Source organism: Tenrec ecaudatus, chromosome 3 (genome assembly GCF_050624435.1).
Source record: "Tenrec ecaudatus isolate mTenEca1 chromosome 3, mTenEca1.hap1, whole genome shotgun sequence".
Classification (NCBI taxonomy): domain Eukaryota; kingdom Metazoa; phylum Chordata; class Mammalia; order Afrosoricida; family Tenrecidae; genus Tenrec; species Tenrec ecaudatus.
In genome coordinates this window covers 183367186-183382976 of record NC_134532.1, presented here as the reverse complement: position 1 = coordinate 183382976, position 15791 = coordinate 183367186, and the positions used below count along the sequence as shown (strand labels likewise).

At 51.8% G+C, this 15791-nt stretch overlaps 1 protein-coding gene across 2 annotated transcripts in view; it reads left to right on the top strand.

Annotated features, from left to right (window-relative positions):
• The window catches only part of KLF3 (KLF transcription factor 3), a 33884-nt gene that overhangs the window by 7044 nt on the left and 11049 nt on the right, over positions 1-15791 (top strand). The window contains exons 1-3 of one of the 2 annotated variants that reach the window (XM_075544440.1): positions 2405-2595; positions 7945-8040; positions 15005-15485. In XM_075544440.1, coding sequence (XP_075400555.1) covers positions 7984-8040; positions 15005-15485 — 538 coding nt within the window. In that variant the 5' untranslated portion in view covers positions 2405-2595; positions 7945-7983. Of the gene's footprint in view, positions 1-2404; positions 2596-7944; positions 8041-15004; positions 15486-15791 lie in introns of those variants that run through there. The other variant, XM_075544439.1, reaches the window with a different exon arrangement.

Here is a 15791-nt window from a genome sequence, read left to right as displayed (position 1 = left end):
GGACAAAAGTATCCCCTCTGGAAAGGTTTTTTTACCATCCCCCACCTCTTAGGCTCATTCACTATGCAATCCAGCGCTTTCCTCCTCCCTATTTTTTTCCTTCCCATTTCAGATTTTAAATAGAGACCTTGACCCTAAACTTCTTTAGCAGACCTGTCTGGGTGGACTTAGAGAAAAAAGTCCTAAGGTGATACAACAGAAGGTTCTGGAAAGCCTGGGGGCAGGCGAGGTTCAGCTGATGGTGGAGATCCTTTTGTTAAGGAAGTTGGGCTTAATGCACTCTCACTAGGTGTAGGGGCGGGGAGGGGCCATTGTTTGTTTTAGGGAGATTTCAAGTGCATGCAAAGAGAAAGGGAAATTACTCCGGGCACCTACTGTGTGCCAGGTGCGCCTGCCTGAGCCCCCACTCCCAACCCCGGGGCCTGGTAGCACAGAGGTTAAAGGGGGCGCACTGGAAAACCGGTAGGCTGGTAATCCTCACGGAGTCAGTTCTACTCTGCCACTTGAGGTCACTGTGAGCTGAGACCGGACCTGATGACACCTAACAACCACGCCCAAACGAAATCCAGCCAGTCCCCTCACCCCCCTGCATTTAGTGTGAAGAGGTGTGGTCTCCTTAGGAGATGGGAGGGCGCGCCCTGAAGCCGCCTCCAGCACTTCTGCTGGTCAGGTGCTCAGAGGCCCAGTGGTGCTGGAAGACTCAGCCTTTGGAAAGTCAGGAGGCCCGGCCCATGTAGGTGAGAAGGGGTGCTTTGGAACTTCCTGGGAGCCATCAGCTGGCTGGCCGTCCAGGAGAGTGGCCAGGGCCTTGAGCTGGTCTTTGAAGAATTAGGCGGATTTAGATAAGCCGGAAGGGGGGTGGGCATTCCACACTGGTTGCCCAGCATCAGGGCCAAAAATGAACAAAGGGCATGAGGAGGGGGGCAGCCCAGCACCAAGGACACTTGTTGGAGCAAGGGGCAGCTGGCTGGAAAGGGGGTGCCGAACTTGGGCTCTTGGACACACTCTCTAAAGCCGTGAACATCCTGGGGAGGGGTGAGCTTGGAAGGGCTTTGGGACATTTAGGTGGTGGTGGTGGTGGGCGGGGGGCTAGGGCATGGATGAGCTGTATAGTTGAAGGGACGGACTGGGGAGAGCAGTAGCAGAGGCTCAAGGCCCTGGGGCCTCACCCTGATGACTGCAGGAGAAATGGAAAGAAAAGGTGAGGGAGACCCAAAAGACCACAAGGTTTCCATGGTGGATAGACTCAGAGAGTGCGAACGGGGAGGCGGGCGGGTGGGGGGAGCAGGGCAGCCTTTCGCAGCCAGGAGGAGGAGGAAGATTGGGCCTGGGACATGTTGAATTCATTTTCGTACACAGCAGTGGTTCCTAGGGCTTTTCTGTTTCCTTTTTGCTTGTCTTGCAGGGGCAGTATTAGCTCTTGGTTCTGTAACCGAAGGGTTGAGAGTGAGGGCGGCATGGGGGGGGGGCTCCAGGTGGCAAACGCTTAATAGAGAAACCCTCGGGAGGAGCATGGACTGCCACCACCCCGATCATTTTTTTCCTGGTTATTTATAAGGTTCCAGCCATCTCGTTAGGGCAGGAATTTCCAGAAACCAGCTGCTGACTGGAGCCAACTGGCCCCTCCCAGCCTCCCACTCCCTGTAGGGTGTGGCCCATGGGTGGAGGCCCCTCAGGGTGGAGTAGGGTGGGTCTCCAGAGATAGGGCACCACCTCAGGCCTGGCAGATGAGAGGCCATGTGGCCTCACACAGTCCAGGCCTTCTGGGTTTGATTATATAACGCCCCACAGCAGACAGTTGTGAGGTCCCGGCTAGGCCTTGTAAGAGGCTGCCATCCTGGGAGGGCTTAGGGACAGCAGGAGCTTTCCCTGTGGGCATTTCCCAGTTGCTTGCCCTGAATACTGAAACACAAGATGATCAGCATAAGAAAGAAAAAAATGAGAGAGAAAAGCAAAGTTAGGTACCATGGAGTTGATTTTCAATTCACAGCCACCTTAAAGAGTTTGCAAAATGTTTTATAGGAGGGTGTGGTTTTCGCTCCTTCACCAGGTGGCCACTGAACTTGAGAGTTTACCCCAAGGGGAAGATAGAGCTTTGTGTCTCCACCCCCAGGCCTGCTTTGCTGAGTGTTTCCTCCCCCCTCTCAAAGTCTGGAAGGGGTGTCAGGATTTTGCTCTGTTGCTACCTTTGCACCTGTCCCTATTTACATGCAAAATCAATTGCTTCACTTGGTCTTTCCGAAGCACAGGGTGTGGGCAGAATCTTATCTGAAGCTATGTCCTGTTTGGACAAGTTGGACTCCCTTGGCCACTCTCCATAGGGTGGAGCAGATGGGTGGAGGCAGGAAAGTAAAATTGGGTGGCTTGTTAGCCGAGAGAGGAGAGGGGGCGGACTGTTTGCTCACTGGATCATTATATTTAATCTGAAACTAAATAATTAACTTCTTTCCCATTTACAAAACTTTTTTATGCAAAGTAACTAATTTGTGAGGGGCGACAATTTAGAACTCTTGCCGGGAGTGCTCCTTCCAACGCAGCCATGGAAGCCTGAGGTAGGGGAAAGATTCCGGGGGAAGGAACAGGCCAGTGTCTCAGGTAGGTGCAAACCTTTGGCTTTTCTAAAGGGGGCTTCTGGATGCCGATTGACAGCCGCTGGCCTGCCCTCTGGGATTTCTGACCAGGGTTCCACAGCATCCAAACCCCACGGAAGACTTTGGCTATAAACCGAGAAGACCATTTCTCTGAAAAGGAAGTTTAGCTACAGGGATATTGCTTGCCTGCCTGGTATTCCTCCACCATGCATCTCTCTCTCTCTCTCTCTCTCTCTCTCTCTCTCTCTCTCACACACACACACACACACACACACAGATTTTTCGTTATTCTTAACTTGATCCTCCCTCTTCCCCTACCCCTCACTAAGGTTTCTTTGGGAGTAAAGGGTGAGGGATGGTGAGGTGCTTGCTCTCTGGACTGCCCCGACGGTTGAGGTAAAAGGGGAACCCTTAAGAGAGGGTGTGTTGCCTCAGCCATGCAGTCCCTCCTCCTGCCACCCCGCTCAGGTCAGCTAGGCAAGAACAAACAGCTTGACTGGAGGAAGGCTGTGGTGTGGGGCTTAGGGTGAGCCGGGTGGCGGGAAGACGAGGCAGGAACCTTGCGGGTCTGGGAAAGGGATGAGGGATTTGGGAAGGATTCTAATAAGGGAGGAGGATGTCCCAGGCAGGCAGGCTCTCCTGTTCTCTAGGAAACGGGAAGAAACCCCCTCTCTTCTCTTGAGCTACAACTACAGACCCTCTCGTATTCAAATTGTGCACACACCGCCCACCCACACAGACACTGTACTTTACACAGCCATTTATAAGTTTTGTTTCTTTAGTAAAACATGCTCAGGTTTAAAACCAGCCCCTCCCCAAGGAAGGGTAGCATCCCTTCCTTCTGTGAAGCCCTGTAACAACTCCTAACCCTCATAAAGCAATCCTGCGGGAGGCCCCGAGAGCCCAGCAGGGCTCTGAAACAGAATGGTGTTGGATCTGAAACTCCGGGTCAATGATCAGCCAGTCTTTTAATAAATAAGCACAGGGTTTGGCACTTTGGCCCCTCCCCCCCGTAGGAAAGTCAGGATAGTGTTCAAAGGAAATTTTATTTCTTCTTTTCTGCTGTCTCCTCTGTTTCTGCTCTGAAGTAGCTGGGTAAGGTAGTGCTTGTTGTATTTTTTTAAAACAGCTTATGATTCGCCCCCCCCCACCCTCACCCCAACCCCTTTTCCTGGTTGAAGTGCAGTTTTGTGATCCTGGGGTAGCAGAGCTTGGCTGCAGAATGTAATACAGTTAAGATGTAAATGTGTTTGTGATGGGAAAAGAGTTGTTAAAAGAAAACCCCAAAAAACCAAACCAGAACTGTACTTGAGGCCCTCTCATCTCTGTGATACATAAAATGGTTAACAGAATTCCTGAGCATGGTTAAAACCACGAGGTTTAAAGACCCTGAGGTTGGCCAGCTCCATTCACTGTGGTCTCTAATCCTTGTTGCAGCACGCCACCTACCGGCTCTGCCTAAGATTGCCGCCAGTCGTGGGTGAAGGATTTCTACGTGTGTTCAATTCATGTTGTTTATTTGGCGTTCCTTTAAAATAATGGGTCACCAGAGCTCTGAGCTGCTCACACATACCAAAGGCCACCAAGTTTAGGGGCGCTCATTCTCCCAATGCTTGTGTTCCTTCTCAGCGATGTGGCTTTTGGGGACTCCGCAGTCACCACTGTGCTTCTGAACTAGAAATCCGAGACAAAGTCAAGCTCATAGCAAGAGCTATTCATGATTTGGGCACCACGGGTATAAGGTGTTAAAAACAAGTTTTAAAAAAAAGGCATAGACAAGGCTTTTGGTGTTAATGTAGGTAGTTTTTGTTCTCGATTTGGGGCCTTTCTAACTTAGCTTCCCTCTTGTTTTTATTAGAATATTTTCAATATTACAGGCTTAACAGATTAAAAAATCAGCACACAGATGTGTACAAAGCTGCCTTTCTGCCATCCCCCACGTCACACCCAAAATGCTTTTGGTCTGTCTAGGGTGTATCATTCCAGGTTTTTCTGTGCATTGGCTCACCTTTTCTCGCCTCCATCCCTCTCCCTGCTGCCGGTCACTAAGAGGGTACCACCGAGAATCAGTCATAGAAGGGACCATTTGGGAGCGCAGTGCTCAGGAGTTAGATGTGTGGGTGGACAGCGAGTTTGAGTCCTTCGCAGTGATGTGAGTTTTGTGCACCAGACTTTAGGTTGTCCGCGGATTGTTCTTCAGCAGAGACGTCCCCAAGGTCAATATTCGAATTCTCTCATTTCTTCTTCAGTTGTTGGCGGCGGTTGTCTCTTGAGAAGTAGCCCTTCATCACCAATGTTGTTACTGGGGTTACAGCTCGTGCAAATCAATGAGATACTATGGCAGTGCTTTCGAGGCTTGTATTAGACCTTGATTTCGGATAAGGCATGAAAAATTAAAGAACAAGAGTGATTAGAACATCTGGAGAGGATTAAATCAATACTATATTAAGTATCTCAATACATAAGTATAGTACTGGCATAATGTTAATGTTATGTAATATAGTAATAGACACCTATGTTTTAATATATGTTAATATATATTAAGTACACGTTTATACAGTGGGTTTGTGCAAAATGTTTCTAAATGGGTCCCGGAATCTTTGCTGTCAGCCTGCGAAAAAGTCATGGATGACTGTACGCTCATCAAGGTAGCATTAGAACTGGGAGCGGAATGGAGTCCAGAGTCCTTCATCCTAATTACTGGGCCATGCTGCTGTTGCCCGTAGTAACGGGGGCACGGTAGACCTAGCCCAGCTGGGAAGCTCCTTGGGAGGTGCAGTTGTGGAATGTCAGGGTGAGCGCCCTTACTAGGTGACTGTCAGCGATTACACAGCATCAAGCCAGAGTTGATATTTCAGGGAGTAGGGAACTGTGTCCTCCAAGGATTGGGGGCCAGCAAAGAGGCAAATGCCAGACGGGCCTCCAAAAATTGGAGCCCATAAGCATAGCCCTGTGTGGTGTGCAGGGTGCGTATCCCAAAAATGACGCATGGCATTTTGTGAATAGAAGGCAAGGGCTTTTAAAAGGTTTTTTGTTCTTTTTACCACTCTTCTTATCTCCTGGGATCTTTGGCAAACCTTGTGATGGGGGTGCTGTCGTGGAAAGAGAGAGCGGTCCTGAGGCTGAGCTAGGATGCCCATTTGCTTAGAGAATATCAGCGCTTTTCTTTAGACAGATTCTCCACAGCAGTGGTTCTCAACCTTCCTAATGCCGAGACCCTTTAATACAGTTCTTCATGTTGTGGTGACCCCTCCCCCCAACCATAAAATGATTTTTATTGCTACTTTGTCACTGTCATTTTGCTACCGTGATGAATCAAGCGACCCCTCTGAAAGGGGTCGAGACCCACAGGTTGAGAACCACAGCTCTACAGGAGCCAGCCTACTGGAGTGGCTGAATCTGTAAGGGCAACTGACTTCCTTCCGTCCGGAGGCTGATGGGCGGTGAAGGTGGGGCTGGTTGGTGGGCTGAGAGGTGACCAGGTCTTGGTGATGTGAACAGGCCACTGCACATCTTTTGTTTGGGGTCTGCTAGGGAGCAGTGGGTAGCAGTTCTTAGCACGTTGTCCAGCTGACCAGCTGCTAGGCTGGGAACTGGTTAATAATAGATCCCAAGACACAAAAGGTTTTCATCGTTCATCATGAAGTCTTCCCCCTTTCACCACCTGTTGGGGTTTTGTTCTTGCTGGGATGCATGTGCGGGTCGCACACCAGTGATTTGAGCAGCCGGGTGTGAAATTGCATGGCAGATTATAGTGTGCCGTATGACGTAAGAGAATAATCATTTTGAAGTGCGGGCTAACGAAGATATTCCTGTGCGGCCACAGGCCCAGGAGAGGCTTTCTGTGAGAGCAGCAAAGTACGAGACGGCCCCATGGGCGCAGGAATGACAGGGTGCCATCGTGGGAGCGGGTGGTGGGCGTGGGAGTTAGGAAGTACCAGAGGTAGCCTACGACCGGCTCTTTGGCAGCTTTTGCAGGTAGATGCCAGCCTACAACGTGTTGATTTACCTGCCTGCACCAGGGCGAGCTTTATAAAGACCCTTGCTTGTAACAGAGGCACTGAGCACGTAACTGGGCTTGGACAGCAGGGGCTGGAGGAGGCCTTGGCGTCCTGAGAGATGCAGCTGACCAGTGAGCACCCGGAATGCCCTGACCTCGAGGCAACAGTGGCGTCCATGCAGACTGACCAGGAGCACAGGAGAGGATGTCGGGGTGGGCCAGGTGCACAGGACAGGATCACAGTGTACATGTTCTCTGTGCATTTAGTGAAGAGTTGCTGCATTCCCCAGTGGGGAAATTGAGGTCAATGTTCAAACTAGCTGATACCCTTCATATGTGAAAAGTGTCTAGGAAACAGTGATGGGCGGGGGCTCAAGACCGGAGTAGGCATCTCCAAATAAGGAATAGAAATGTTCAGTGGGGGAGGGGGGTTGAGTATTGTTTAACATTAATTATTAAGTCATTTTAGAATAAAAATAATTTGAGACTTAAACAAAAAAGTGGCCATATTTCCATTTTTCCAGTGTGGCTTTTTAAAGGCAGTCCTGTACGGTAGACGTGTTAGAAGCAGTTCTGTTTGACTGGGACAGTGATCCTAACAAACCCTGTGGGCAGGGTACACGCGTCTCTCATTCACCCCGCCACGCTCCGACAGAAAATGCACCCTAAAGCACCAGGGCTGCGCGGGAGACTAGGTAGCGGGGGCTCGATGTCGCTGGTGATAGTGCCTACTCGGAGGATGGACATGCCTAACTGAAAGAGGACGTGGTCACTCCACCAGGTGGTCCACACAGCGGCCCTCTGCATTTGGTGGCGCGGAGCCATGCGTGTTGAAAAGAAAGCACGTTCACAGGATTAGCGCATGAAAACGTGAGGGCTAACTATTTTGAACACCGCGGCCCCATTCACAAGGCCGTTTGGAAAGGTAGAAGCGAAAGCTGTCATCTTGGTGGTTCCGGGTTTTTTTGGCCCGCCCGGTTTTCCTGCCGTGAACATGAGGGCAAAAGAAAGTGTTTCGCAGTCATCTGAAACATGAACGTCTATGCTGAGCTGCACAGTCAGCTTAAGCTCACGCTGCTGCTCAGAAGGGGCTGTGCATGTTGTTGCAGAAACGTCAGGGCTGAGGTATCTGAGTTAGAAACGCTGGCTGGCCCTCCTGACTCTGGCGGTGGAGTCTGGCTTTAATTATATAAAACAGCATCTTTCATAGGTAAAGGAAACGGATTCCAGCCATTCTGGAGGAAGGGGGAAGGGTGGGTGCGGGGAAGCCCAGGAGGGGCTCGGCTTGGGTCTTTCCCTAGTTTGTGTGGAACATTACCTCGAGCTTTAGCTGGACCTTGTCTTGTTTTCCAGGCTCAGCACCAGAGCACCCTAGAAAGTTCAACCAAAAGAATGCTCATGTTCGACCCCGTCCCTGTGAAGCAGGAGGCCATGGACCCCATCTCCGTGGTAAGCTTCTCCCACGTGCAAGCCCCTTTTCCTACTCTGCCCCAAGTGATACAACATTGCTACGTGTGCGCATTCTTCCTCCGCGGTTCTCCTGCCCTGGTAGGGACAGGCTTGTCTCAGAGCCCATGGTAGCAAGTGAGCCGGATACCCTCCCTGCCGCCGCCGGGTGTCCCTTCCTTTATGGGGACCCACTGCCCCTTCAGCGTATACCCCACGTCCCCTGACAGGTGACCAAGACCAAACTTGGGCCACAGGAGAACCTGGCCCCGCTGGAACTAGGCTTACCAAACGTGTAGTCTTTGGTATGGAAAAATGTCGTCAGGATGCGGTTTGCTGGCAAACCATTGACCGCAGCCTTACGGAGTTGGGGGTGTCATTGACCGCAGCCTTACGGAGTTGGGTGTGTGTGTGCGAGCAGACCGACTAGAGGGGAACCAGCAAATGCAAGAGCTTGGCAGTGAGGGCGCCATGTAGCTTTACGTGGAAGATATGATGTTCAATGATGTTCATCGCCCCTTTCACCACCTGGCTCCCCTCTCCTAAGCCAGGCCCAGCTGGCTGCTGCTGGGCCATGCGGGGTGGGGGTGGGGGCTCGTCGGGTGTTATTTAGTGAGTACGGTGGTGATGAGACGCAGGTGACAATGGAAAGGAGGCCGGCTTCCAAGCAGGGAGTGGTTTCAGCGGAGAGAGGGTCTGGTTTAGGCGATCTTCCCTGTGCTTGGAAGCTAGTCACGAGGGGGAGAAAACTTGGCCCGTGTTGTCGATCCGAAGGCTGGTAATGACACGCTTGCAAAATTAGATCATCCTCATGGACTGGCGGTGGAGGTTCCTGCCAGCAGTGTTGAGACAAGACGTGCGGGTCACTCCGAGGCCCTTGGAACTGCGTTGCTATGGATATTTCCACCCCAGGGGAGGGAGTGTCTGCCTGTGTGTGTGTGTGTGTGTGTGTGTGTGTGTGTGTGTGTGTGATGAAAAGTTGAGTACAAGTGACTGCCAGGCAGTAGCGTCATATCAGCCAACGTGACAGTGGGACCACTGGGTGTCTGAAAATGGTGGTAACTGAGCAGTCAGTTTTAGCCCCTAAAAATGTGACCCCCTTCCTAAAAAGGACTTGCCGAGTTGCTGGGTGCTGTCTTCATCAGCACTGCTCCCCACCCGCCCTCCCAAAGCCCTCGCAGGATGGGTTTTTTTGCTCTGGTTTCATTGTACATATGCATAGGAGTAGTTTCTGGTGACTTACAGGAAATCTCCCCCTCGGAGGGCACAACCGAAGCAGTCGGCTTGGAGGGAATGTCGCTGTCTCACTCTGGGCCACTGAGTTGATGCTGACAGGTCGGACTGCCCCTGGCAGTTCCCTAACTCTGTATGGGAGCAGAAAGCGAGGCGATGTCCACGGGAGCCCGCACACCTTTCTCTGCTAAACCTCGCGCCTTGAAGAAGACGGTGAGGCTTTGGGTGGGTTCCCAAGTTAAAATCTGTAAGGATGGAAAGCAGGATAGACACCCATTTCACAGGTCTAAGGGTCCCTGAAGTTGGCGTGGGGCTGGGGCTCACGTGCTCAGATGCCCGGTTGTCGACCACAAGGGCGGCAGTTCCATTGCACGTCCAGGCGCCTTGAAAGAAAGGCCTGATGGTGTACCCTTGGAAAACCAGCCGTTGTGGCTGATTTTTGCTGACACATGTGGAGGGGGCATTACTGTGAACCCGAATCAATGGTGACTGGTTCCCTGGTGTCTCCAGGTATGTTCTGGGGTCTCTGATGCCCCCTAGCCACGTGAGAGTGACCACATTACCACCAGCCCTTCAGCCTCCACACCTCTACACCCGGAGCTTTTCATGTGTAAACTTGGAGAGAGCCCGTGCGTGTAGCATGCCCCTGTGAAGGGACAGGTTTGACCAGCACGGTTCCCTCAGACTCTGAATATTGAAGCGCACGAGTCAGGAAGGGAGGAGAGTAAACTGTACAACAGGTACCGCTAGGTGGCTCTGACCCATAGCGACTACATGCACCACCACGACAGACCACCCAGCCTGTCCTGCCCCATACGCACAGTTCTGCCTGAGCCACAGAGTCAATTCCGCGACTGGAACACGGGTCTTCCTCATTGAGGTGGCCCTCTACTTGACCCCAGCATGTCCTTCTGCAGGGACATGTCTAAAGGACGCAAGACGGAGTCTCGCCACCCTTGCCTCTAAGGAGCATGCCGGCCGTACTGCGGAGACAGATCGGCTTGCCCTCTTAGCAGGACCTGGTACTTTCAACTCCAGCACCACACGTCAAATGCATCCGTTTTTCTTCGGTCTTACCCATTCAGTAGTCAGCAACAACCTCTCTTTTAGCTGTACCTCTATACTTGTAGGAGTATTACTTTTTTAACCCAAAATCCATTTTCATTAGGACACAATCCAGACATCCTAAGGTTCAATAGTTAAGTCACAACAAGAAGCGTGTACAGTCGCAACCACACTCAGTTTCCAGTCGTTTTCTTCCTCCGTGTGCTCCTTGTTATTCGCTCCCCATTACCCCCGCCACCTCCTCTGCTGTGTCCCCCAGAAGCCCTCTAAACTAGCTATTGTATCAATTCTCCCATTGTGGGTCTAGTGTCCTGAAAAACATGTAACAGAGAGTGAAGAAGCTGTCAATAATAACAAAAACACAAGAGAGATAAGCCCCCGTTTGAAAGAAAACAAAATATTAAACACCAGAGTGTTGACAGAGATCAGATGATAAGGTTGTAACCGTTCAAGTCGGATATTTTCATTTTAGCCCACTATAGTCGTCTCTGCAGTACTCTCCGTCTGATAACCAGGCTGCTCCTGTCCCTCGATTGTGGTCCAAGGGGACTCTCAGGAGGCTTATTCCATGTTTAGATCCTGCAGCTGGATTGTGGGCGTCCACTGTCACCCAGAGCCTCCTGCAAACCAGGAGTTCACAATTCCTTGGGTTTACATTATATTATTTACAAGAAGTTGACTTTTAAAGAAAACTTGCTCCCCTTTTTCTGTTTTTTCAATGACAACTGCCATCTCACCGACTCCTTGCAGATGGCGATGTCCTTAAAATCAGTAGTCTCTCGGCCCTGGCCTCGTACAAACTTCTCGGGACTTTTTGTTTGCACAGTGGGGCAAGGCTCTGGCTGTTTCCAGGTTGTCAGTTTATAGATGAACCCCGCCTTGGGAGCCCCACCCTTACTGGAAGATTCCTTGGACTTGCTGTCCTGCTGTCCCAGCTGTCCTTGTCATTCCCCCACCCCTCACATCCAAGAAGAGGGGAATTGAGACTGTCCCCTTGGCCATGGCCTTACCTTCCTTGAGCCATGGAAATCTCACTCACCGATTCCTAATGAAAAAGAAGCTGTGGAAGTTCTCACTTTGCTACCAAGTATCCGCTGGAGGTTTGGGGAATGTTCCAGACCCCGTGCCCTTTCCCCCAGTCATTTCTTCCCGAGTCAGAAGGACGGCCATATCCCAGCCTGAGCCTTGTGGGTAGTGAAGCCTTGCCAAGGTAGCGTGTGCTACTTTGCTGATTGCCTTCATCAAGTGCTCGGCTGGCATTCCTGTGAGAGGAAGTAGTCATTGATAGGACTCGGGGGTCGTGGTGGCTTACAGCTGAACACTTGTCACTACAGACATAAAGACCCCTCTTCCTAATAGCAATCCCTTTTGAAGACCTGGTAGCATACTGGTGTAAGTTAGGCTGCAAACCATAAGGCCAACAGTTTGAAACCACCAGCTGCTCCGCATGAGAAAGAGGGGGCTTCCTATTCCCGTAAAGAGTACTGTCTTGGGCAGCCATGTATCAGACTCATAGCAATGAAGGTTGCTTGTTTGCTTGCTTGCTTTTTAAATTATAACCCATTACTGCCCTTAAGGACTGCTTCCTGGGTAGAGAGTACTTGACTACTAACAGAAAAATTGGCTGTTTGAACCCATTTGTGTTCAGCCCATTGTGTGTTAGTACGGGTGTACTAGTGAAACAAATTCATAGACACTCTTATGTGTATAAGAAAGAGCTTTATCTACAAGAGCAATTGAATATTAAGAAAAAAAATCCCAGCCCAGTCCATATCAAGCTCGTAAGTCCGATATCAGCCCATATGGCCGACCATTACCAATCGATAAAGGTCCTCTTCAGACTCACCAAACACATGTGGTGACGCCGAGTGCATAAAGATCACAGGCCAGTTGGTGGGAAGTCTTGTGATCAATCCAGTGGCAGTGGAAGCATGTCAGCACTGGCAGGGGGCTCCACGTGGCTCCTCCAGCTCCAGGGCTCTGGCTCCATCCCTGTAGCTCCATATGCCCTGTCAGCAGGAATATATGCTGAGAGAGAGTGTCTGTCCTCCCGTGAGTTATTTATCTTCATCATGCCTCTAAATGAGGTCATCAAACTACGACCCAATTGACAGGCTAGGCTCCACCCCTCACTCTTAATAGTCTCAAGTTGATAGGAGATTATCCACTTGGGAAGAAATGCCTGCTGAGCTTTACTGCCAAAAAGAACAACCAGCCAGACGGCATCTTGCCATCACGTTGATGCTGACTCATGGCAACTCCCGCGAAAATCCCAGTGGACCACACTGATTTCCTGACACGTGGGCTGCCAAAGGTTGGCTCAACACAGTGGCAACTGGAGTGGGGTATGCGCGCACGTCAGCCCTTGCTTGTATCTGTCTTGAGAAGCGCTTCTGCTCCAGGTCGCAGGTGTCCTTCGGTGCGCAGGTGCTGGCTGCGCAGAGCACGTGATGTGGCTTCTGTCAGGCGCTCTACGGGTCAGTGTCAGCTATGGACGACCCCGTGTGACAGAGTAGGACAGCTGCACAGGTGGCCCCTGCAGGGAAGCTGATGGCCAGCTCTCTCCTCTAGGGGGGTTTGAAGGGCCAACCTGTAGGTTAGTCACCGAGTGCTAAGCCACTGCGTCACCAGGGCCAGTCCCTCCAGGGCAGAGGTGCCTGTTCTGATTAGGATCTGAGCTGGTGCTGCCATACTGGTTTGCTCTGCTTTGTTAGAAGTCAGGAATGGCCTGAAACAGGAGAAGCCTGACTAGTATGTCCCCGCCCATGGTGCCCCCCCCCGCCCCCCACCCTCAGTGAGTCCCAAATCAGCCTGTACCTGGAGGCGAGCCAGGTTCCTGCAAGCTGAGCCCCTACTCCCACCTCCTGCCCCCACATCATGGACATCCCTGTTTCTCATGTCCTGTTCTGACGGCCTGGCTGTGAAATGTGCCCACGGGACAGTGTGAGGGACCCGTTTTGGTGAAGCAGCCTGACTGGGAATAGTTAATTATCTGAAAGCATCTCGCTGCATTGCGTCCATGTCTGCTCCTCACAGTCACCCCACAACCAAAGCACAGGGGACTCCTCCTGGTGAGAGCAAACGCTCGGAAACCTGAGCGCATTAGTATGTATATTTGCAGATCTCCCAGGATTCCTAAACTCACCCTCTGGATAAAAATGTTTAAAAAAACAAAACCCAGCAATGATAGTGTCCTTATTCTGCTTCCATCTCCCTGGCACAAACGATTGGCATTAAAATCTAGGTCATGAGAAGGTCCTCGTAGAACAAGGCTGAAGGTACATTTTGATGACGTCTCAGCAGTTCCTGAATGCTGCCTCCTCTTTCCTGAGGATCTTTCTTCCCTCTCTGATCGGCTCTTATAAAGTAGGTTGAACTTGATGGGCCTGGAGCCTCGCTTCCCCACCCCACTGTACGCCGTTTTTAAGCCCTTCTCAGACCTGGTGGCATAGTGGTTAAGCATTGGCCTGCTAACTGCAAGGTCTGCAGTTCAGAACCATCAGCTGGCTCTGTGGGAAGACAGGTTTTCTATACGTGTCAAGAGTTCTAGTTTCAGAATCTCAGAGGGTCAGTTTTACCCTGCCCTGTCTTGGGTTGCTCTGAGTCAGCATTGACTCAATGGCAGTGAGTTTGGTTTGGTGTGCCCCTGCTTTACATAAACACAGCAGGAGGTGGCCTTGGATGGCACAAACAGTGACCCTGCTTGGCTCCTGACTGAAAGATTGGGCAAGTACACCCACAGGTGTAGCAGAAGTAAGTCCTGGTGATCGGCTCCCTGAAACACCCATGGAGAGAGTGCGTTACATGCCTGCCGTCGGTATCGGTGCAGGGCAGCAGCCATCCCATGGTTCTTTTTAACCGACGGTGTAGCCACAGGGTGGGGGGACTCTTGGATGGTGAGGCTCCATGGGTGGGTGTTCTGGATCGCCGCATGAATGAGGACCACCAGCGTGCCATGAGAGCACGACTGGAAGCAGCAGGGACACACACCAACCCCACACATTCCAACAGGAATGGCTTTCGGTAGGTGGGCTTGATGTGTGAACCCCCAAAACGTCAGTTTTCCTCAGGCGACTACCTTATATCAAGGAAACCGTTTCCGTGGCTTAGTTTTTCACAAATTCAACCTTGTTAGGAGGTGCTTCCCCCTCCCGGGAAGAGTCCCCGTCTCAGAAACCCGCGGGGGCAGTTCTGCTCTGTCCTGTGGGGCCACCGGGAGTAGGACTCGACTCTGGTACAGTGTGTTTGGTTTTTAGCAGGCATTAATTGTAAGAAGACATTCAACAACTTTTTTTTCCTTCTGCAGTAGAAATAATGTTAGTGAATACCATGGCCAGAGGACGGCGCCCACAAATAAGTTTCATTTGTGACTGGTTGATGGTAGTGTCGGGTGTAAATCTGGTCGTGTTGGAGATCCACGGGGAACCATGCGGAGGAGGCCTTGGCTTTGGGGGGAAACTGACCAGTCTGGTTCTCTCCCTTTTTTCCATGCGTTTTATTGGCATGTAATTCAGCTGTTCAGGGCACATCAAGAAGAGCTGCACAATCGGATCGCGTTCTACAGCCCGCATTACTGCAAGTGCTGATTGCAAATGTTTGCCCGAGTTTGTTTCAGGCACACGTCTCTGAGAGCATCTGTTAACGTTTTTCTTCTTTTGCTTGCTGCTAGTCCTACCCGTCGAATTACATGGAGCCCGTGAAGGCCAACAAGTACGGAGTCATCTACTCCGCGCCTCTGCCCGATAAGTTCTTCCAGAACTCCGAAGGCCTGTCCCACGTGCAGCTGGAGCCTGTGGACCTCACCGTGAACAAGCGGGGCTCGCCGCCCGTGCCCGGGAACTCCCCTTCCTCCCTGAAATTCCAGCCGCCGCACCGCCGTGCCTCGCCCGGCCTGAGCGTGCCTTCTTCGAGCCCCCCGATGAAGAAGTACTCGCCCCCGCCGGCCGGCGTGCAGCCCTTCGGCGTGCCGCTGTCCATGCCCCCCGTCATGGCCGCCGCGCTCACCCGGCACGGCATCCGCAGCCCGGGGATCCTGCCCGTCATCCAGCCCGTGGTGGTGCAGCCTGTCCCCTTCATGTACACAAGCCACCTGCAGCAGCCACTCATGGTCTTGTCCGAGGAGATGGACAATTCAAACAGCAGCATGCAAGGTAAACGCCGCTCCCCGGGCAGCCAGGAGAGGCGGCCCAGAGCCTGCGAAGTCCTAAAGGACTGGACCTAAAGCTGTGTCACTGTGGGGGGAGCGGGAGGGTGGGCTCCCAAGAATCAGGTGCCCGCTGTTCAGTACCGCGAGACGATGACTTTCAGCGTAGGACTGGCAGGTCTGGCTGTGTAAGACCCTTAGCTCGACGCTGCTCCGTTGGATGCCAGCGTGCTCTTAGGAGCGGGAAAAGCCTTTCACGAAAGCATTTTGACTGGTGACGGCAGACTCGACGCAGCCGTGTGTTATCCGCTGG